General features: G+C 36.7%; 1 protein-coding gene across 1 annotated transcript in view; it reads right to left on the bottom strand.

Moving 5' to 3' along the window:
- kalrnb (kalirin RhoGEF kinase b) overlaps positions 1-24,945 on the bottom strand; it is a 219,685-nt gene that overhangs the window by 61,567 nt on the left and 133,173 nt on the right. Inside the window, 3 exon segments of the mRNA XM_056459523.1 lie at positions 5,484-5,730; positions 21,989-22,091; positions 24,506-24,648. Of these exon segments, the coding sequence (XP_056315498.1) occupies positions 5,484-5,730; positions 21,989-22,091; positions 24,506-24,648 (493 nt within the window).

The following is a 24,945-nucleotide window of genomic DNA, read 5'->3' as shown; positions in this document are numbered from 1 at the left end:
CAAGCACACAGCGAGCAATGGAAAAACCTGAGGTGTCCGCATAGAAAGACACTGCAGCGCTGGTGAAGATTGTGGGTGTTTACAGCGGTTTGATGGATAAATATGAATTTGCAGCTAAATTGTTAACGGTGCCAAACAGCATTTCCCATTGTTTATTTCCTTGTTTATGTCCTCGCTACAAACATACACATATATTAATACTAGACACTATGCATGTTCCTTCATTCATTCACAGCCATAGCCATATCAACCTGCAGCCCAAAACTGGTTACTCACTGAATCTAAGCAGGGCTAAGGCTGGTCAGTACCTGGATGGGAGACCACATGGGAAAACTAGGTTGCTGTTGGAAGTGATGTTAGTGAGGCCAGCAGGGGTCGCCCAACCTGCGGTCTGTGTGAGTCCTAATGCCCTCGTAAAGTGAAGGGGACACTAAAGCGTCAGTGAGCACTGTCTTTCGGCTGAGACGTTAAACCGAGATCCTGACTCACTGTGGTCATTATAAATCCCATGACACTTCTCGTAAAGAGTAGGGGTGTAACTCTGGCCAAATTCTCTCCATCGGCCCTTACCGGCCTCCCAATCATCCCCATCCACTGAAGTGGCTCTATTACTCTTCCCTCCCCCTATAGCTGGTATGTGGTGAGCGCACTGGCTCCGTTGTCCCATGGCTGCCGTCGCATCATCCAAGTGGATGCTGCACACTGGTGGTGGTGTGGAGAGATCCCCCTAATTTTGTGCTTGTAGAGCAAACAAGTGTGTGTGTGTAATCAGAAAGATTTGTATTTGGCTCATTCGGTGCTCAAATGTTATACCTCTCTATGCTATACAGTGGAATACTGCTTTTAAGTTACTATACAACCAGGGGCGTAACAACCGGAGGGGACGGGGGGATCCGTCCCCCTAACTTTTAGAGACAGACCATTTAGAAACAGGTGATTAATAATAACATGAACATATGATCTCATACAGCCACCCCCCCACTTTTAAAATGTCCGCTAAGCCCCTGTATACAACATCATAATAGCCAAACATTTTAGTTTCAATACAGTTTATTATTACTACTATTATTTATTTTTATTAATCCCTAATAAAATTCTGAGAGCCCCATAAACTGAAAATCATAGAATAAGCCCTGCTTGCATCGGCCCTTACCAGCCTCCCAATCATCCCCATCCACTGAATTGGCACTGTCTCTCTACTCCCCCTATAGCTGGTGTGTGGTGAGTGCACTGGTGCTGTTGTCCTGTGGCTGTCGTCGCATCATCCAAGTGTTTGCTGCACACTGGTGGTGGTGTGGAGAGACCCTCCTCATGATTGTGAAGCGCTTTGGGTGTATGACCATACACAATAAATGCGCTATATAAATACACATAACTTAATTACTTACATTAATTTTCTTTTCGGCTGTTTTATCCCTTTATTAATCTGGGGTCGCCACAGCGGAATGAACCACCAACTTATCCAGCATATGTTTAATGCAGCGGATGCCCTTACAGCTGCAACCCATCACTGGGAAACTATGCATGTAATAGATCAATTTTAACAAATAAAAACAATTACAGGTTGTGGCTCACAATACACAGCTTCTTCTATTATGGTTGGAGCTGCTCCTTCTTTAAGGAGTTGCTAGCCTAACCAAGCACTGAACTGAGAGATTCTGGAAGTAGAAACCCAAATACAGAAACAGAACAAGCTCTGTGGAAATAGCAGCGTTTGGACGGCATTTTAGCTTTCTCTGCTGTAACATTACAGCGCCTCTGACCATGTCCCTTCGCTGCGTGGGGTGTATGCATGTAACCTGAAAGGTTTATTATCTTATTAACCCAGATGTATTTTTCTGTAGTCTGCTGTAGCCTTTGCTGTAAAAGCCAATGTCTCCCTTTGCATTGAACTTTGAGCGTATTACATTCAGAGATGTTGTTTATGTTATCATCTAAAGTTTAAAATATCACAGTGGACCACCCCTTTAAGTCACTTAGGATAAAAACATCAGCTAAATGAATAAATGTAATGTAAATAAACTTAACAGACTATTGAAAAGACCATAAAAGTTACAGTAAAAGTCTAGTAAAATAGCCGTGCACAGATTCATTGTGGTTCTACTGTTGAGCCATCTCAGATGTCTGTGAGAGTCCCTGCATTGAAACTCCACCAAACACACACACAGCTCCCCGAGCTGGATCAAAGCATGCATGACACAAGCATTTCGCAGCATCGCAAGCACCCCGCTAATTACTGATCAAACCCTGTCTGTTCCTCCTGACTCCCCTGGAAGAAGCAGAGCACGTGCTGTTCAGAGCTGCGGACACGTGTACAACAGCTTAAAGGAAGAGACCGTCCTGACATCAAGATTCTCTCATCATCTACTTAAGCTTTCTTTCAAACCTGCAGGGCTTTTTTATTTCCAGAGGAACACAAAAGTAATATGGAACAGAATGCTTAGGCTGCTCTTTAGCATTCAGTGTAGCAAAAGTAGGAATGTCAAGTACTATAAGTTCATATTTATTGCATTTTAGTATTTGTTTTTTAAAATTTAAGTACTATTGTCTTATATTTAAATAGGTTGTTTTCAATTACATGGTTCCGGTAATGTGCGAAATTCAGATGGAGGGCAGGAGGTAAAAAACTGAATGGGAGACACAGAGGAAAGTCCAGATTTTTGCCATTCATATTTCAAAGGAGATATAAATAGAATTTAAGCGCATATGTTGGGTATGATCCTTATATCATGAAGAGGGCCGAGTTTTCAACTGAACTAGCATATATTTGCCTGTCATCGAGGTGGTAGATACTGTATAAGCTATTATGTTACATGAAAAATACCATAGTAAATAGTATATTGTTTGGAAGCATCCTATAGATAATTACTTGAAATAAACTGTCGTAGTAATTATATTGATGCTGTCCTACAATACAACTGTAGCAATAAACATGTTTACACTTTGAATTATTTATTACAGTTTATCAGTTTACTATGTTACAGTATTCTGTAGTATGCGTTAACAAAGAGTTATACACATTATACACTTTACTATGCAGTTAAAAAACATGTTTGTTATAAATTTCTATAGTTTTCCCCATGCTGATTTCTTCTAGACATCATGTAATAACAGATGAAAGCGTATAAAAGCGTGGACACATAGTCTGAATTATTATTTATTTATTTGTTATTGTAAGAGGGGAAAAGTGCTCCACAATAATAACCGTCTAGTTTTGTCGCAAGGGTTTCTTTTTCACTCTGTCGATCAACAAACATTCTGCGCATCTCAATGTTCACGTTACGCTTGTTTATTCTGATGAAATGCCAATAAAGACTAATATTAAGAATAAAGAGGATTATTGCAAAATAAAATGGAGATTTCATTACAGCGATTACGGCATTATTTATGTTATGAATTTTTTATATGTGTGGTGGTGTTTGTATCTGGTTTTATATAACACATTAAGATATTTATACACTTAGCTAGGCCTGTAGCTATATTGGTGCTGTCAAACAAATTATCGCGTTCAAAAATGTTTGTACTCACGGATGTATTGGAAGAATGTTTTTTACATGCCGGCTTTTCTTCCGATTTTTAGCCAGTTTCTTGAACTTTCCACCTTTTATGAGCAAAAACATTCAGATGTCTATAAAAGCTGTTCAGAACTTGTTATTTTGGCCGATTTAAACAATTATGAACAACATAAAACAGAAACATTTCGATGTTCTGATAGCGATTTCTATGTAGAAAAATCACTTCCTGCCCTTCATCTGAATTTCGCACGTCTTCAATGAAGTCATGTGAAAACAACCTATACATTTTTAACATTAAAATATTAAAATAGCTTGTATTGCTAAATAAAAAATAGTTATTGCATAATAATAATAAATAACAAACATTTAATTGACTCAAAGGCCCCATATTCTAATCCAAAATTATAATATATGCAATAACAATAATATATTATTAGCAGAAACTGGGAGTTGTATTAAGGGTGATTTAATCATAATTCATTTCAAAAACTATAATGATTAGCCCAGCAGGCACACAACATCATAAGACGTTAATATTAGGTTAGGTTTAGGTCATGACGTCAGGTGACCAAAATTCAATGTCTAGCCAGCACTTAAGGACAACCATATTTTGTTGCCAATAATGACGTCAAATTACGTTGATAGCTGGTTGATTTTAGGTTATGTTTGAAAGTGACCAAAATTCAATGTCTGATAGACGTCATAGTGGTAAAGTCCACACAACGTCAAGGTGTCACATGATTAGATGTTGATATTTAGTTGATTTTAGTTTGACATTGACGTCGGCCTGACGTTGGGTTCTGACGTCAACCCGATTTTCATTTCCAAACAAAATCCAACGTCCCCACGATGGGGTACATTGAGGTACAACGTCAATATGACGTCATGATGACGTCCTGTGCCTGCAGGGAGGTAACACTTATGGGCGTATTAGTTAATGTTAGTTAATGCATTAGTTAACAGAAATTAACAGTCAACAACACTTCTATTCAGTCTTACTTAATCTTTTTAAATGTTAAATAAACAAATATGAATCCGTTATATAATACATTAGTTGACATGAACTAATAATGAACTACAACTATTATTCAGAAATACAATCTTTGTTAATGTTAGCTTACTAATACATAACAGATGTGTTGTTCACTGTTAATTCATGTTAGCTAATGCATTAACTAATACACTTTTATTGTAAAGTGTAACCAATTAGTATTAATTTAAATTAAACTCATCTGCCAAAACAAAGATGAGCACAAGAATCTTCTTTCAAATATTTGCAGACCAAATTAGCATTATAAAAATCTGACCGCATTATAGTCCGTACTACTTCGAATGGTGCAGCCCTAATAAGTTGACTGAACTAAATTAATTGAGTAAACTCGTTGCCTCAATATAATTGAGTATTGGAGTCTCCTAAAACTTGCATATTTAAGTTTATTTAACTTGCCGGTTTTGTAGACTATACTTAAATTGTTCAGTTCACCAAATTTTGTACTAAGTTTTTTGTGTGCAAAGAATGTTTAAATAAATTTCAAACTAAAAATAAGTAGCCATTTATTCACATTATGATGTATAATTATACCTGAAGCCATTTGTTTTCTGATTTAAAAGAAGACCTTGCACTTAAAAGGTTGCACATATTAGAATTTTACAGTCAAAACTGCATTTGTGAAAATGACCTATTTTTTTCAAAGGATTAATTATGATTTTGAGCTCACTACACTTGAAATCTTAAGTTTATGCATTTTCAAAGTACATAAGATAAATTAACTCATATTGTTAAGTGATAGGACCATGCTAAATTTTAAGTTATGTTTAGTCAACTTTACTTAATTGTTTAAGTAAAGACAACATTAGGGTTTACAGCGTGGGAGTTTTGCGTTTTTTTAAGCAAGAGGTTTAATGCAGGCATTAGAAACTGATAGATGATCTCTTTTTTTGTAGGCGGTGTAGCTTAGCGTGACTCACCTTTCCCAGGTGGGAAGAAGCAGTCCATGTCGACACTGCTGCGCGAGTGAGACACCGATAGGGTGCTGCTGGGAACCAGACCCTCCTGAGGGGGCGAATGTTCGGTAGTGCGCACCAGACACCAGCCCGGCCGCTCTCCAGACCTCTCCAACAGCTCCACAGTCTGACCCGACTGAATGCTCAGCTCACCCACAGACCCCGCCACAAAATCCTGCAGGACCACCGTCTGCTCGCAGCCTCCCGACAACTGCAGGCACAGAGAAAGCGATTTATGAAATCATCTTACATTGTAAAAGTATACAGGGTTTCACAGGTTTCATCAAGTCAAATTTGAGACTTTTTAAGACCCTTTCAAGACCAATTTGAATTAAATTTGAGACTTTTTTTGCTTTCCACAAGCAAAAAAGCTTTGTATTATTTCTTAGTGACACATTTTAATGTGTGAAAACAAGAAAACTCCAGTTGTATACACTTTTTTAACATAATATTTCTATTATTTATACATTTTTTTTAAATGACAAGTTTGTGAAAAGTATATTTATTGTGTTACAATTAAATAAATAATCAGAAATCTATATTTGTTGGCTTTTGGTCCAAATTGATCGAGTATAACTATTCAACCTAATGCATTTCTGTTATAAAACCTTAAGTTTTATGCCTATTTATAAATATTATGTCTACTCCCCTTACTGCAAATAGTTTTAGTATGAATGAAAGATCACGTAAAGGGATTTATTACTCTGTTATTATCGTGAGGAAGTGTGTAATTGATTTCTTTTCCTTGGGAAATAGGGAATTTAATTTGGAGAAATTGCTGAACAGCTATTGTAAATTGTATCTCTTTGCAATAAAAAACTTGTTGGTGATTGATGAATGGAGGCCTGATTGGGTAGCTTTACTTACACAACTAAAACCTGTTTAAAATGAATTAAGACACAACAAAACATTTCAGTAAATTTAAGACTTTTTAAGGTCTAAAATTTAGTTTTAAGGCTTTTTAAGACCCAGCGGACTGCCTGAATATAATAATAATTCCTTACAATATATATCGCTTTTCTAGACACTCAAAGCGCTTTACACATTGGGGGGGTAATCTCCTAATCCACCACCATTGTGTAGCATCCACCTGGATGATGCGCGGGAGCCATATTGCGCCAGATTGCACACCACACACAAGCTGACTGGTGGAGAGGAGACAGAGTGATGAAGCCAATTATGATATGGTGATTGTTGGCAGGTATGATATGGTGATTGTTGGCAGGTCAGTGAGCAAATTTGGCTAGGATGCTGGGGTTAAACCCCTACTCTTTTTCGAATGACATCCTGGGATTTTTCACGACCACAGAGAGTCGGGATCGCGGTTTAGCGTCACATCCGAAAGACGGCACTCACTGACCAGTATAGAGTCACTTTAACTATACTGGGGCTTTAGGACTCACACAGACCACAGGTTAACACCACTTCCAGTAGCAACCTAGCTTTCCAATGTGGTCTCTCATTCAGGTACTGACGTATCGTTGTGTGTGCAACATTTGTATATTTATAACCACCTCCATGGAATGTGGGGCTCACAAGTCACTGGCATTGTTATTTTGGGGGTTGCAGGCTGAAAAGTTTGAGAATCCCTGCTATATGGGGTGAGTAAGTTTTTAGATGTTACTAAACTCATATAAACTTTTCAAATTTATTTTAAAATTCTTTGTGAATTTTTAAGCAGTCTATTAATTGTGTCCATTGCTTTGTGTGTACATAGAAATATGTTTGTGTGTATATACAGTATATATATAAAAGTTTGTTTAAAATGTCTGCTTTCTAATAATGTTTATCAAGGCTGCATTAATTAGTCCCTAAAAATAAGATTTATAAAAGAAAAAATAAAAGTAAATGAAATTAAACTAAATTACAATACTTATAAGTCTAAAAAAGTGTTATTTCAAAATTTCAACAAATAAAAATAATAAAAAAATTTTTTTTTGAATAAAAAATCTGTCTCTAGTAAAGTATTAAGCAGCAAAACGCTGTTTTAACATTAATATATATATTATATATATTATATATATATTATATTATATATATTATACATATATATTATACATATATTCAGTGTCTCAGGACACTTCAAAAGTAAAGTTTAAGAATTTTTTTTATATATGTACATATATATATATATATATATATATATATATATATATATATATATATATATATGTATATATATATATATATATATATGTATATATATATATATATATATATATATATATATATATATATATATATATATATATATATATATATATATATATACATATATACATATATATATATATGTATATATATACATATATATATATATATATATATATACATATATATATATATATATATATATATATATATATATATATATATATATATATATATATATATATATATATATATATATATATGTATATATATACATACATATATATTTTATATATATATAAAAAAAAAATCTTAAACTTTACTTTTGAAGTGTCCTGAGATGTAGAAAATGAAAATGTAGCTTTGGAATAAATAAGTTTCAACATTTTAAAATATATCAAAATATGCATTATTTGAACTGAACTGTAGCAATATTTAACAGTATTATGACGTTCACTGTATAGAACAAAAGTATAATCATTCTAAACTTTAATATAATCAGCTGTCATAAAAAAAATCTAATAAAATCCTGGTCAATAAAATCAAGTCCCACCCAACATTCATTTCCACCTGGAAAAACCTCATATACTGGATGTTTGATTTGGATGAAGATCGGAACGCATTTTAGGAGTCGCTCATACAAAAGTTCACACAAGAAATGTCATCGCAGAAAAAAAAGAAAAACCAGGACAGGCTGAGAGAAATAAGGGGATGTCAACCTGCAGAGAGAAACAGCTCACTGAACAAACACACACACACATCTCCACCCGAGACAAACTCTCCCTACAGTGACAGAAAATCAATTCACACACAGAAACATGCTCTAATCTTCATCAAACACACCCGCTGAAACTGAGCTGCAGACTATGAGAAACAGGATGAGTAAGAGAGGAAAAGGCAGGTCTGGACAGCTGTTCTCCTATGGAGGTCTGTCCATCTCTGACCTCCTTCCTGACTGCATTATACCCTAGACTGCACTGACCCACCCGAGAGCACTGAACTCAAAACACACATTCAGCTGGAAGATCAGCTCCAACTAAACTTACCTTCCTCCCACTGGAACAATTTTTTTATTATTAATTTTTACTAATGCCTGATGCAACAATGTGTCTTTCTGAACCGTTAATGTGGTAATACCATAGTAAAATTTAGACATCTTCTAAATGCCATGTCTCGATGTTATTATCACTCACTAAAATAAAATGTAAATGTTATACATGTTTATATACGTGTGTGTGTGTGTGTGTGTGTGTGTGTGTGTGTCTGTGTGTGTTTGTGTGTGTATAATTATATTATTATTATTACTTGTATTAATTTTCTATGTTTTGCTCCTCATTTATTACAGCTGTTTGATATTTAAAGGGTTTATTTGTTTCTCATTCTTCTTTTTCTTCTCTTTGTTCTGAGTTATTGATATTGCTTGTCCTCTTATTTTAATTAATCTAAATAACATGTACCATGTATTAACACACCTCAGGAGTGCCTGGAAAGAGAGATCCACCTAACTGTATGTCTTTAAATGCAAATGAGTGGCTGCTTCCCGCCTCATTTTCAGAAGAGGGCGGAGCCTTTACAGCTGCGTGTGTTTTAAAGCCTTACCAGTTCAAACTCCTGATTCATGGTTTATTGAGAAGATCAGAAACGTTGAGAACAGCAGACATCATTATTCATTCATTAATTTTCCTTTCAGCTTAGTTCCTTTATTAATCTGGGGTCGCCACTGTGGAATGAACCGCCAACTTGATGCCCTTCCAGCTGCAACCCATCACTGGGAAACATCCATACACATTAATTCACACACATACACTATGGACAATTTAGCCTACCCAATTCACCTTAACCACAAGTTTTTGGACTTGTGGGGGAAACCGGAGCACCCGGAGGAAACCCACACGAACACGGGGAGAACATGCAAACTCCACACAGAAACAGCAACTGACTCAGCTGAGGCTCGAACCAGCAACCTTCTTCCTGTGAGGCGAAAATGCTACCGACTCCGCCATCGTGCATCCCAGACAGCATTAAATTAAGTTAATTAATTAAGTTTACAAACTCTGTATATCAGATCCATGAAACAGCATCTCAATGAAAACACGCTAACACAACTGCTCACTCGTGCAGAATTATTGCATATTTTGATGTATGTGTGCGTGTGTGTTCTCAAGAGAAAACACAGGACTACAATCCTCATGTGTTTAAGGGAGTTCATTACAACCCAGGCTCATTCTGAAAACATACCACTATATACATTTCTGGAGAGCGCCACACACATCCCAGGAGCTATGCCTTTTTTGCAGATTTTGTTTTTGCGAATCCACCAGAGGCCGCTGTGTTTGCTTTTTCAGATCTCAAATTTCTGTTGCGAGTGCCATTCACGCCAGCTGTACTAGGAGAAAATCCACCAGAGGCCACTGTCGACTGACTGAATGACTGACTGACCAATCAACTGACCCACCCTCCTGCTTCTCTAAACACAACCAAGTGTTTTCAAAGGCACCGATTGACAGTTCAATCCAGAAAAAGAATAGCCCTCACCTGATTTTACCACGTTTTCAGATTTTACCACATTCTCACCCTGTTTTTTACTTGTTTATTTTATTTTTTGGCTTCTGTTTTTATCTTACCCACTTTCTAGAACTGTTCTCTGCCAGACTCAAACCCCGTTGTCGTGTTCAACTCCTCTCTGCATCTCAAGTCCGTCGACATACGTGGCGAGCTAACTGGACAAACTGGTAACAGCAGGAAAGCTGCCCATATGTAGGTAAGCGGTCAGCTGGTAATCGCAAAAAGAAATGGCATCACACCATTCTGTAGCATTCGTTTTAAAAAAGAAATGCAGCCATACATACTTCTAGCAACATAATTCGTAATCTCCAGAAATGTATATAGGGCTACGTTTTCACAAAGAGCCTGTGCTGGTTCATAAACAGTGCTAAGAGCTGAAAGTGGGGAAAAAGCACAACAGGAACCCTATTAATCTAATAGACCTACTTAACATCCATTTAAAACACCCAAGCATTTAAATCAACAGTAATCTGAAATGATTATAATCCTTTTTAAAAGCTACTGAATCATACAGGAGGCTCCCATTATCTTACAGCATAGGTGTCAAAGTCAATTCCTGGAGGGCCGCAGCTCTGCACAGTTTTGCTCCAACCCCAATCAAACACAGCTGATCCAAATAATCGAGGTGTTCAAAAGAATCTTAAACACCTTGATTAGTTGCATCTGGTGTGTTTGATTGGGGTTGGAGCAAAACTGTGCAGAGCTGCGGCCCTCCAGGAACTGACTTTGACAAAAAATAAATGCCTATGTCTCTGTTATTGTCTGAATGATTATGTTTGCTTGTACTATGCATAAAAGTCTCTTTTCTGTTTTAATTGTCTTGAATATCTGCAAAACATATGAGAGTTTGTGTATGAGTCTGACCTGTGGTTTCACAGACAAGCCTAAAGGCTGGTCCTAGACTAAATTGCATGTTTGAGCTATTTTAACAAAAAAAAACTATACGTCACTGCCATTATTCTGTTTTAAGATGCACATGAGTAATGTGTTTTTCTAAGGCATTTTTAGAAAAGCTGCTTAAATATTTAACTAAGGCAGGGTTTGTGAAAGCAGGTCTGAGTGTGTTTGCAAATATGTTAACTCTATTGTCAAAGCTACAGTGGAAATACAGGAGGCTCTAATTGTAGATTTACAACAGCGGAGAGCTCCCTGGAGAGCGAGGAAGAGATGGAGGAGTGTGTGATTGGGTGGAGGAGAGACATACGCCCTCCTCAGGGAAACTCTGGGTGTTTTCCCTCCCTGATTCTTTACAGCTGGACAGGAATTCCCACCATATGGAAGAGAGTATTCCATACTGACATGAGGAAAGCGTAATCTCCCACAGAGAATCAAGACATGCGCCATACGAGAACATTCTTTATTCACAACAAACGTCATACAAACATAGATGCATTTTTCGCAGGAATTAATAAGAAATTAATATATTTAGCATAATTCACTACTATATTATAATGAAAATGTTTATCTGAGACAAACTTTAGGACTATATCAGAAACTTTTAAAATGCTTCGAAAGTTTAAATTATTGTAAGGTTACATTTACATTTACGTAAAAGATTTTTAAAACTTAAAACATTTTCAAAGAAATACACATCTACACATATAAAAACAGCCAAAAACGCTTTATTATGTATGCCAGGCCAGCTAATAATTTCTCTCTTCCTCATTCAAAGCGTCTCCACTGTTGGTTGTTATATTGATGAAGTAAAGCCACTTTGCTGAAGAAATGTTAGCAGGACTACAAAAAAAAAAAAACAATGTACTCTGCTAATGTTGTGTTTGTGTAATATTTGCGATTGCCTTTAAAATCAACACTTACTGCGCATGTCTACGTACCTAACACATACACTCACCAGCCACTTTATTAGGTACACTTTACTAGTACCCTTTTGCCTTCAGTACTGCCTTAATCCTTCGTGGCTTAGATTCAACAAGGTACTGAAAATATTCCTCAGAGATTTTGGTCCATATTGACATGATAGCAGCACGCAGTTGATGCAGATTTGCTAGTTGCTTATCCATGATGCGAATCTCCCATTCCACAAAGGTGCTCTATTAGATTGAGAACAGGTGACTGTGGAGGCCATTTAAGTACAGTGAACTCATTGTCATGTTCAAGAAACCAGTCTGAGATGATTTGATTTGATTATGACATGGCGTGTTATCCTGCTGGAAATATCCATCAGAAGATGGGCACACTGTGGTCATAAAGGGATGGACATGGCCAGCAACAATACTCAGGTAGGCTGTGGTGTAACAAGTGGTTATTTGAGTTACTGTTGCCTTTCTATCACCTCGAACCAGTCTGGCCATTCTCCTCTGACCTTTGCCATCAACAAGGCACTGCCGCTCACTGGATATTTTCTCTTTTTCGGACCATTCTCTGTAAACTCTAGGGATGGTTGTGCGTGAAAATTCCAGTAGATCAGCAGTTTCTGAAATACTCAGACCAGCCCGTCTGGCACCAACAACCATGCCTCGTTCAAAGTCACTTAAATTACCTTTCTTCCCCATTCTGATGCTTGGTATGAACTGCAGCAGATCGTCTTTACCATGTCTACATGCCTAAATGAGTTGCTGCCATGTGATTGGCTGATTACAAATTTGTGTGTTAACGAGCAGTTGAACAGTGTACCTAATAATGTGGCCGGTGAGCGTACATAGATCATAGCTGTATCTCTAACTTACATTTTGTATTATTATATAAACAAATTAAATGTATTAATTAGAAAACAGGAGAACAGGAGTCTAGTCATGGTGCTCCAAAACAAATTACAAGACATTACAGGTTTCAGCTTTAAAAATATGACTAAATTAACAAACACACGGAGAAGAATATGAACAGCCACTCCCTTCTGAGCAACCCAAAAAAACACAGTCCAAAATGTGAGCTCATGCTTATGGGGACAAAACCCACACACTCACACACAAACGCAGATGTGCAAGTACACTCCTACATTTAAAGTGCATATAAGCACTTAAATTATAGTAAGTCAAGAATGATTATGGGGGAAAAATAAGTATCTATGTTAAATCAGAAGCCAATGTTACTGGGATAAAACCTAGTAAGTGATTAAACAAATAAAAGTCATTAAACATATTATTTAACTACACTTATAGCAGTGTAACGTATCATTTTGTGTAGAAATGTTCAAATGCATAACAAAAGATGCCATTTAATCTTACTACTAACACACTGTACTGATAACAAATATTGTTTATGAGTCAATAAATGATCAAATAAATTATTCAAAGCATAAACCAACTTTAATCATGAAGCAAATCCCAAATCAGTACTGAAGTACACAACAACACATTTACCTCATATAAAAATATCTAATTTACATTAAAAGCCCCTATGAAATCCATCAGAAGCATGTGTACTCACAGGTCTGGTTCTCTTGGGCAGTCTGAAACTCCTCCACCTGGGCATGGCTCTGTCTGTAATGCTAATACAACCAACCAGAAGTTAAGTCTGCCAGCCAGATGTGCCTTCTGATTGGCCGACAGTCAGGTAGAAAACGGCCTATCCTGAGTCTCAGGCAGAGTCGGTAACTGAACTAATGCTCAGCATGTTCTTTAAAAACGACATTACTGAGCTGTCACACACATCTGAACAACTGAGGAGAGTCTAGAAGGTTCTGCCCACATGTGAAAGAGGAAAACAAGTAGACACTCCAACTGAAGAGAGGAGAGTGAGAGAGGAGAAAAAACTAATTGAAGCAACACCCCAGACTGGGCAAGGAAAGTGGGAAGTGTGTGCGCGCACATGTGCATGCGAGATAAAGACAGAAAACATATGGAGGACTACAAAACTCTCTCACACACATAGATCTGATATATTTTTAAAAGCAAGAAACATCTGGCTACTTACACTACTCACACTACTGTATGTCTTACCACAGATACTCTACACATTTGTTTTTCTAAGATGGTGGAGACTCTCCACTGAATATGATCTTCATATCTATAACAAACAAACTTTACAAGAAAATCCTTAAACATAGCCCTGACAGAAAGCTTTTTATATTTTTATTTAGGTATTATTTATTCATTCATTTTCCTTCAGCTTACTCTCTTATTTATCAGGGGTCACCACAGTGGAATGAACCGTCAACTAATCCACCATGTGTTTTATGCAACGGATGCCAACTAATCCAGTATGTGTTTTACGCAGCAGATGCCTTCCATTGCAACCCAGAATTGGTAAACACCCATACACTCTCACATTCACACACACACACACACACACACTAATACATTCATTTTTCTTCAGCTTAATCTTTCAGCTCAGTATTTCAGAGGTCGCCACAGCGGAATGAACCGCCAACTATTCCAGCATGTGTTTTCAGCAACGGATGCCCTTTCACTGCAACCCAGAATTGGTAAACAACCACACACTCTCACATTCACACACAGACTCATACATATATTTGCCTTCAGCTTAGTCTTTCAGAGGTCGCCAAAGTGGAATGAACCGTCAACTATTCCAGCATGTGTTTTATGCAGCGGATGCCCTTCCACTGCAACCCAGTACTGAGAAACACCCATACACTCCTACAATCACACATGCACTCATACATTCATTTTCCTTCAGCTTAGTCTTTCAGCTTAGTATTTCAGAGGTCGCCACAACAGAATGAACCACCAACTATTCCAGCAAGTGTTTTACGCAGCGGATGCCCTTCCACTGCAACCCAGAATTGGTAAACACCCATACACTCTCACATTCACACACACTCATACATATATTTTCCTTCAGCTTAGTCTTTCAGAGGGCACCACAGTGGAATGAACCGTCAACAATTTCAGCATGTGTTTTATGCAGCGGATACCCTTCCAGCCACAACCCAGTACTGAGAAACACCCATACACTCTCACATTCATACACACACTCTTACATTTATTCATTCATTTTCCTTCGGCTTAGTCTTTCAGCTTAGTATTTCAGAGGTCCCCACAGCAGAATGAACCGCCAACTAATCCAGCATGTGTTTTACGCAGCAGATGCCCTTCCACTGCAACCCAGAATTAGTAAACACCCATACACACTCACATTCACACACACACTCATACATTCATTTTCCTTCAGCCTAGACTTTCAGCTTAGTATTTCAGAGGTCGCCACAGCGGAATGAACCGCTATCTATTACAGTATATGTTTAACGCAGCGGATGCCTTTCCAGCCGCAACCAGTACAGGGAAACACCCATACACTCTCTCATTCACACACATATTCATACACTACGCCAATTTAGTTCATCCAATTCACCTATAGCGAATATCTTTGGGCTGTGGGGATAACCGGTGCACCCAAAGGAAACCCATGCAGACACGGGGAGAACAGGCAAACTCTACACAGAAATGCCAGCACATATTTTACACAGCGGATGCCCTTCCAGCTGCAACCCATCTCTGGGAAACATCCATACACACTCATTCACACACACACTCATACACTACGGACAATTTATCTTACCCAATTCACCTGTACCGCATGTCTTTGGACTGTTTGAACTCCACACAGAAACGCCAACTGACCCAGCCGAGGCTCGAACCAGTGACCTTCTTGCTGTGAGGCGACAGCATTACCTACGGTGCCACTGCGTCGCATAAGACTAATATATTACATATAAAGAAATATATTACATTATATTGCAATGTAATATATTCATCATTATATAAGGCTTAAGATTGTAGTGCTTCATAATCTTGTCTGCTTGGTTACTTTTTAAGCAAAGTAATGTAAAATGGACGGCACGGTGGCTCAATGGGTAGCAATGTCGCCTCACAGCAAGAAGGTCGCTGGTTCGAGTCCCGGCTGGCCCAGTTGGCATTTCTGTGTGGAGTTTGCATGTTCCCGTGTTGGCGTGGGTTTCCTCCGGGTGCTCCGATTTCCCCCACAGTCCAAAGACATGAGCTATAGGTGAATTGGACTAAATTGGCCATAGTGTATGAGTGTGTGTGTATATGTGTGAACGCAAGAGTGTATGGGTGTTTCCCAGTACTGGGTTGGGCCGGAAGGGCATCCGCTGCGTAAAAACATACGTCAAAATAGTTGGTGGTTCATTCCGCTGTGGCGACCCCTGATAAATAAGGGACTAAGCTGAAGGAAAACGAATGAATGAGTATTGTAAAAGTATTTTTGTTATTTTTGCTTTCATTTTTTAAGATAAAGATAGGTTTAAGATTGTTATAAGTGACGTTTTTTTAAAGTGTTTGCTTTTAATACCATTTTTGCAAAAAAAAAAGGAGGTTTTGTCATTTTGTTCACTTCTTGGCACAAAAACTGTTTTATCTAAAAATGATTATAATTATATTCTTGCATAAATTATCTATTTATTTATTAATAGCAACAATAATATAGAGTCGCACGGTGGCTCAGTGTTTAGCACTGCCACCTCACAGCAAGAAGGTTGCCGGTTTGAGTCCCAGTTGGGCATTTCTGTGTGGAGTATGATTGTTCTCCCCGTGTTCACATGGGTTTCCCCCATAGTCCAAAGACATGCACTTTAGGTGAATTGAATAAACTGTCTGTAGTGTATGAGTGTACAGATGTCACCACTTAAAAATGTTCCCTCTGCCACCATTCTTAACGCCGCTGTGGAGGTACCTACATGCACTAGCAGCTTTTGGCCGCTGGGTGGCGCTAAAATTGTCTGTAGTGTATGTGTGTAAATGAGTGTCTATGGGTGTTTCCCAATACTGGGTTGCGGCTGGAAGGGCATCCGCTGTGTAAAACATATGCTGTAATAGTTGGTGGTTCATTCCACTGTGGACCTCTGAAATAAAGACTAAGCTGAAGGAAAATGAATGAATGAATGAATGAATAATATAGAGACAGCAAAAAAATCCTTAAGTTTATTGGTAAATTATTATTATTTAACTGTAATGATAACAATATTATTATATTAAAAACATTTTTGTATTTATTTTGCATATTTTTAAGTATTTAGCAATTTTCCATGTAAAAAAATAAATGAAACATTATGTATCCTGGTTTTTATATTCATTTTTAACTGTGAGTATGATGCTGAAATGGAGTTTGTGTCACATTTAGCTTACTTCTGGGGCAAATGTTGACAACATGCCAAACCGAACAACCCAGAGACAAAAACAAGTCAAGAAATGTCTAGTCTGTAAAACTAAGGAATATAAGAAGCCTATATATAGTTCTATATTTGAATGTCCATTGAGCCTCCCGCACGCACACACACAAGTCATACATACACACAAACCTCAAACCACAATGACATAAGAAGGGCCTGGCAGCACAATAACTCCAAAGAAACAGACCGCTGAAGGAAAAGAGAGAAGATAGACAGACTGGCAGAAAAATAACACTATATGTGAGCAATTACATGACTAACTTGACTTGCCAGTTGTTTTATTAGGTGACAAAAGCTTATTATTTTGATTAACAACACATGGTTGACATTGAAGATGATGCTGGAGAAAAACAGTTCATTTAAACCCAAATATAGTTCAGTTTTTATATGTATGCGAGGGTTTGTATGAAGTGATTATCACCAGATTTTTGTAACACACGTGGACAAGTCTTAATTTCAGTGATGAGTAATTTTGTCATATTATTCGTTAACAACACAATTTTTTACTGATGGAAACTAGACGAAAACTAATTAAAAAATGTAACAAAAAAAATGTGCTGACATTTTCAGCAACTAATAAAAAAATTACAAAAATCGAAGATCCATTCAGAACAAATTTCCTGTGTGTCAGTGAGGTGAACAGCGCACATTTGAGCTTTAATGTTGCCTATGCTAATCTATTCGACAGGACATAAACAATTATTTGCTGCATAGCTTATTAAATAAAAAAAAGTCAATATGTGGGAGAAGAAAAGCTAAGAGCATGTAAAACATCTGAAGCATATTTTAAATGCAATTCTGAGACAATAAAAATGACTTATTTTTTAGCAGAGATTGTGTTCGTCATGCATCATGGTATAGCATAGCGTCCATTGGATGCACACTTCAGAACTTCTCACCTACTGTTTTTTAAATACTAGGAAATACTGCTTGGCTCGCATAAAATTTTCACGTACTATATACAGTATTGGGGAAGTATGTGATTTTGGAAGCAGCCTAATATTTTATTTAATTTAGTTGACTAAAACTAGACTAAAACTACAATGAATTCAGAAGAATAAAATATGACTGGAGCTGCATTCACACTCTGTTAGCTGCCTTTTGCTCAAAGTGACAATTGAAGTCACTAGTGGCCGTTCAAATCTTGAGGTTGCTTAGGTAACGTTTATGATGATAAACATCACCGATAAACAGAGAGCGAATGAGTTTACGTGCCGCTGAAAGTAAACATTGTTCAGGGAAAACAATAAATAAAAATGGAATCAGTACATAAAATGCCTGTCGCTTAATTGTTTTATGTTCAATAAACTTAAATTAGTAAAAATAATTACATTAACTTAATCGATTTGTATGGAACCCTGCATTTTTGACAGGAAGTACAAACCACACAACTATTTCGAATAAAGCCATTCTAAGAAGCCAATCAGACTTACTATTTTGCGTAAGATGCGGCGTCAGACAGTCAGTGAGTGGTCAGTGGGTGTGCTCTAACATCTTAGACAGCCACACGTCCACGTCCTGACTACACAAAACAACCACAAAACAACTGATCCGGCAGAAGTGTGTGTTAGAAAACGTGTTTCTAGGAAACAAGAGCTGCTCTTGACTCAGACGTGTTTTTTTTGTCTGTAATTAGATGGTTGAATGAAACAAGAGTGGAGAGACTGGCCTGAGGTTAAGAGCAGGCGCATGTAATAATAAAATTACAGAGTAATGACAGACGGAGAGATCAAGAGCAGCGATACTGTTTTTGCCACACTGGAGTACTGGAAAGGAATAACAGCAAATCAGAATCATATTTAGATGGACAGGGGTGAAAATTATATAACAAATACAAGAAAAGAAGAAAGGCGGTGAGAGAAAAAAAGCAAATGAATCATCTCACTGACAAAATAACTGCGAGTCTCAATAATAAACTTATTCACACAGATTTTAGACAACTGTGTTAGAAAATACTAATGCTTTCTATATCACTATTATTAAAGGGGCCATGAAGTGAGAAATCAAATCTCCTTCAATCCTTCACCATATAAGTGGTCAATGCATTATGAAATCATTGTGTACATTTCAGAACGCAACCCTTTCTTCTTAGCTTAAAAACATCTTTTATTGAGGCCAATCTGCTAGGGCTGCTGTATTATGCAGAAATCATAATCACAGTTATTTTGGTCAATACTGTAATCATGATTTATTTAAACTATTATGAATGGTCCATATGATTAAACTGTCTAAATGAAGTTTTATATATACACTCACCGGCCACTTTATTAGGCACACCTTACTAGTACTGGGTTGGACTTAATACTCAATTAGTACTAATAGGCCCAAAGTGTGCCAAGAAAAATCCCCCACACCATTACACCACAACCACCAGCTTGAACCGTTGATATAAGGCAGGATGGATCCATGCTTTCATGTCGTTCCGATTCCACCATCCGAATGTCGCAGGAGAAATCGAGACTCATCAGACCAGGCTTCTATTCTTTTCCAATCTTCTATTGTTCAATTTTTGGTGAGCCTGTGCGAATTGTAGACTCAGTTTTCTGTTCTTAGCTGATAGGAGTGGCACCTGGTGGTCTTCTGCTGCTGTAGCCCATCCACCTCAAGGTTGGACGTGTATTCAGAGATGCTCTTCTGCATACCTCAGTTGTAACGAGTGGTTATTTAAGTTACTGTTGCCTTACTATCAGCTCCAACCAGTCTGGCTATTCTCCTCTGACCTCTGGCATCAACAAGGCATTTGCCCCCACAGAACTGCCGCTCACTGGATATTCTCTCTGTAAATCCTAGAGATGGTTGTGCGTGAAAATCCCTGTAGATCAGCAGTTTCTGAAATACTCAGACCAGTCCGTCTGGCACCAACAACCATGCTACGTTTAAAGTCACCTAAATCACCTTTCTTCCCCATTCTGATGCTTGGTTTGAACTGCAGCAGATCGTCTTGACCATGTCTACATGCCTAAATGCTGCCGTGTGATTGGCTGATTAAAAAATTGCGTTAACGAGCAGTTGGACAAGAGTCCCTAATAAAATGGCCAGTGAGTGGCCGGATATATATATATATATATATATATATATATATATATATATATATATATATATATATATATATATATATATATATATATATATATATATATATATATATATATATATATATCTGGCCACTCAATGGCCATTTTATTAGGTACTTTTGTTAGGCATGTAGACATGGTCAAGACGATCTGCTATATATATATATCTATATCCGGCCACTGAAGGTTATTAAGGTAATGCTTTTATTCATCAATGATGTAAAAAAAAACTCATCTGAACCCCTTCCCAATTATATTAAAATCTGTTTTTAACAATAACAAAAATAAATTAATTAGCATATTATAATTCCTGAAGGATTATCTGACACTGAAAACTGGAGTAGCGATGCAGAAAATGTGAAATCAAAAGAACAAATGACATTTTAATGTAAATTCAAATAGAAGGTAGTTATATTAAATTGTAAAAAATGTAACAAAACGTAAGTCTTACCGCCTCTTCAATAAATAAAACTATGTCCTCATGCACTTGTCCACACGTTCAAGCCACACACACTGAATGAAGTTGCTTGCTGTCTAAGCAGACGTACATATATGTATGCAAGAAGCAGATTTTTTCATAGGGGAGTGACCGCCGTTGGACCACAATTTTCCAAACACACAAACATTCCTGAAAGCAGAGGCCTTTTTCACACTAGATGTGTTTATTTTTGCTGTGACGCCCACACTGAGTCAAAGCCACAATGTATTGTTCTGGTTCCAAATACAGCTGAATTAACACCAAAAAGATGACAGTCGTCATATTACATTTAGTGCTGAAAAGAAGTCAATAAAAAGTCAGCAAAATATATTTTTGTCAGGGTTTTTTACCAAGAGGTACATCTAAAATTATTACAATTACTTATTATATATATATATATATATATATATTTTTTTTTTTTTTTTTTTTTTTTCATTCATTAATTTTCGGTTTCGTCCCTTTATTAATACGGGGTCGCCACAGCGGAATGAACCGCCAACTTATCCAGCACGTTTTTACGCAGCGGAGGCCCTTCCAGCCGCAACCCATCTCTGGGAAACATTCAAACACACCCATTCACACATACACTCATACACTACGGACAATTTAGCCCACCCAATTCACCTGTACCGCATGTCTTTGGACTATGGGGGAAACCGGAGCACCCAGAGGAAACCCACGCGAACGCAGGGAGAACATGCAAACTCCATGCAAACTGAATATAAACTGCAAACTTATATATAAATTATACTTCATTTGTCATGTAACCTACATACAATTTGCTAAATGGGTCAGTTTGTTAAGTGCTAGAGTTTTCTACACAGTATAAATCAAATCTTGTGACAGACAGACAGCTATTGGTCAAGAACACCTGAAAAATGTGACGCAATAGACAACACTCATCTGTATTTATAGTACGCAAGCCAACTGTTGAAGATTCAGTTAAGCACAACAAACACTGCCTGTGTGAAAGAACAACAGGTACATGCAGATTCCGCTCTGTATAAACACAATTGTGCTGCTACCGCTCAACATACTGGATCTAGATGGTGGACTGTAGTGTTGTTTTTTGTGTAGTGTAGTGTAGTTGTACCTTGTCGCTGTCTACAGTGTTCTGGGAGGTGCGGGAAGCGATGGAGATCGTGTCGGGCTGGCTGCTGGCATCACCCTGACTGTCCGCATCCTCAGTAGTTTCCCTAATGAAAGAAATACGTCAATTCAAGCATAACTTCATACACTAATAGAAGACACCTAGCAGAAATGGGATGTGTGATACTGACAACAATATTAAATCTATGTTCTTATTTGTATTACAATAAATAAAGTATTATTTTAGAGTATTTTTTAAAACTGAGCACTTGTATAAAAAATTATTTATTGATGTTTTTTTCTAATTGTTTATTTTTTCTTTTTACAATTATTTATTTGCTTATTCAATTATTTTTTATTATGTATTCTTTCTCTTAGCCTCATGGGATGTTGAGGGAGGAAAGTGTTTATTTGGGTAGCATTGTTGAGTAATAATTCTTAAAAAGTTCATGTAATTATTTCCTGAGGTCATGTATTGTGCAGAAAATTCAATGGAAAAAACAGAAAAGGAAAATTATATATATATATATATATATATATATATATATATATATATATATATATATATATATATATATATATATATATATATATATATCTTGGCTGGTTTAGACCTTTCATAGATAAATAAATGCTAAATTAAAACCATTAGAAGGTGGTCCCTGTCTTAATGAGTGATTCACTGAATCATTCAAGCATTTTATTTCACAATTGTCTTTATGACTGAATCATTGAATTACTGGCTCACTAAATGCATTTAAAAACATGTTAAGAATGAAACGCTGCAGTGTTGCTCAGTGGTTTCCACTGTATAGCACCTGTTACTTTTTTCAGTACTGCCTCAGCTGAGGTTTCAACCAAACTGTAATGTTACCGTAATGTGACGTACATTTTTTTTTTCTACTACCTTTTCTACTCACTACCTGTGTCACTGGATTTGTTACACGAGACACAATACCTGCTAGATTTAAACAAATAGTCAGCAATAGTTTATATTTTTTTGTAGGAGGCTGCAATTAAATAAACACTCTTATGAACATTACAAACTAAATGAAGAAGTAATGGTAAAGATCAGTACACTGCAAAAAAAAAAAAAAAAAAGCTTTTTGATGAGTTTTTGTCTTGTTTCTAGTCCACATATCTAAAACATTTTAACCCAAGCAGCATGTTCTAGACAAGCAAGCATTTCTCAGAAATAATGTCAAAATTAAGTGATTTTTTCCTTAGAACAAGCTAAATAACCTTATTTTATTCATTATTAATTTATAAAAAAATTTTATTCCAAAACAAAAACAAGATTTCTGAAAACTTTAGAAAAAGAGCTCTCAGTTTGTGCCAGAAGATGTGGATATGCTGATGTTTCAAAAAAATATATTTTAAAAATGGCTTAATAACCAATGCTAAGAAAAGCAGACAGAACCTTAGTTTAGATTAAAACTACTCATTTTATTTGTATAAGCTATATGCACAGCTAGAGTTTTAAAGCCAACGGTAAACTTCTGGTAAAAGCTTGCATGTGACTATTTTCAATTTCACAAGGTTGTTTTTACAGCATCGATGTTGTGATGTGATTACAATCCATTCAGTTAAATAGACTTAAGCATTCATTTAGTTGTTCAAGCGTAAAAACGAGATGAAAGACCGCTGTAACCACTAGCGCCATCAGTAGCAACAGGCTAGCGCAGAAATTCCATTGAAAATACTGGGGTAAAATAAACTGTCATATCTTAAAGACATGACGGGGGAAAATTTAATTTAATGCAGTGCTTCTTGTCCGATCTGAGACCCACTTCATATCATATATCTAACAGGCAGTGAAGATCGCTGATTTTTAAAGAAATCAGATCTTAAACGTGACAGTTTTGTAATGGAATGACAGTTCATCGGAAGCCCTTGGGCTGCCTGGCTGAAAGTTAAAAGTCTGTGTGCAAATAGCCCATTGCACTTTTCTTTTTACTTGAAATTTGTCTTAAAATTGCTATTTAGTTTTGTTTGACACTAATATATTTTTAACAAAGAAATGTAAAGCAATAATCAAAAAGCACTTCTTCATTAATTTCTGAATTGTCTCAACTCATTTCATAAATAAAGTTAAATAATCCTATTGTGAATCACATCAAATTGAGCAGTTGAGTGAATCGTTACATCCCTAATCAATATCACTCAGCGATATTTGTGAAAAGAGTGATTATACTTGTGCGAAATTACTAGTTCATATTTTAAACATAATAAAAGCCCAATCAGAAAAGGGATCTTTTGAGCATTCCTGACTTGAATTAAAGTAACACTGACTGCATTTTAATATTTTCCATCATACAGTAAAAACATTTTGACTCTCAATATTTTACTTTTGTTAATGTGAGCTCACACATTGTCAAAACAGCAATTATGGTGATGATCACAGATGATAAATATCATAAGCTTATAATAAGGGCTGTGCATTTTGACAGTATGGATGTATTAGATGAAGACAATAAGCAGGGAAAAAGGAAAGGTCTGTTTGAGGAGGAAGTAGAAATACCTCTTGCTGATGCTGCGCTGTCGGGCTGGGGTTTTGGGAGCGTGTATGGGCTCCTTTAGCGCCCCCTTCAGGTGGACGGTTCTCTCTTGAATAACCTCCCTGATGTTCCGGATCCACTCCTGCTTCACTTCTATACTGGAGGCCTTCGGTTCAATGAGAGGATGTGTGAGAAAACGCATGATTTCACTAGCCAGATTTAAACTTGCATCACCCAAATGAACGAAAGCAAGACCATCATGGTCAGAAATTCAATAAGGCTTGAGGCAAATTTTAGTCTGAGTGTGACAAAATACTACAACTATTTGAAACATTAGAACTTTTCAGATTTTAGTTGCAGTAGTACAGTTTTTTTAGTTTGTCATTTAATTAGAATATTTAATTCTGATTATTCTTAATTAAGATAGACTTTTGTAGTTCTTTAAGGACTAAAATCTAATCAT

This window comes from Danio aesculapii, chromosome 6 (assembly GCF_903798145.1).
Source record: "Danio aesculapii chromosome 6, fDanAes4.1, whole genome shotgun sequence".
Lineage (NCBI taxonomy): Eukaryota > Metazoa > Chordata > Actinopteri > Cypriniformes > Danionidae > Danio > Danio aesculapii.
Note: the sequence above shows the minus strand (reverse complement) of the source record. Positions and strands in the feature narration are given on the sequence as shown.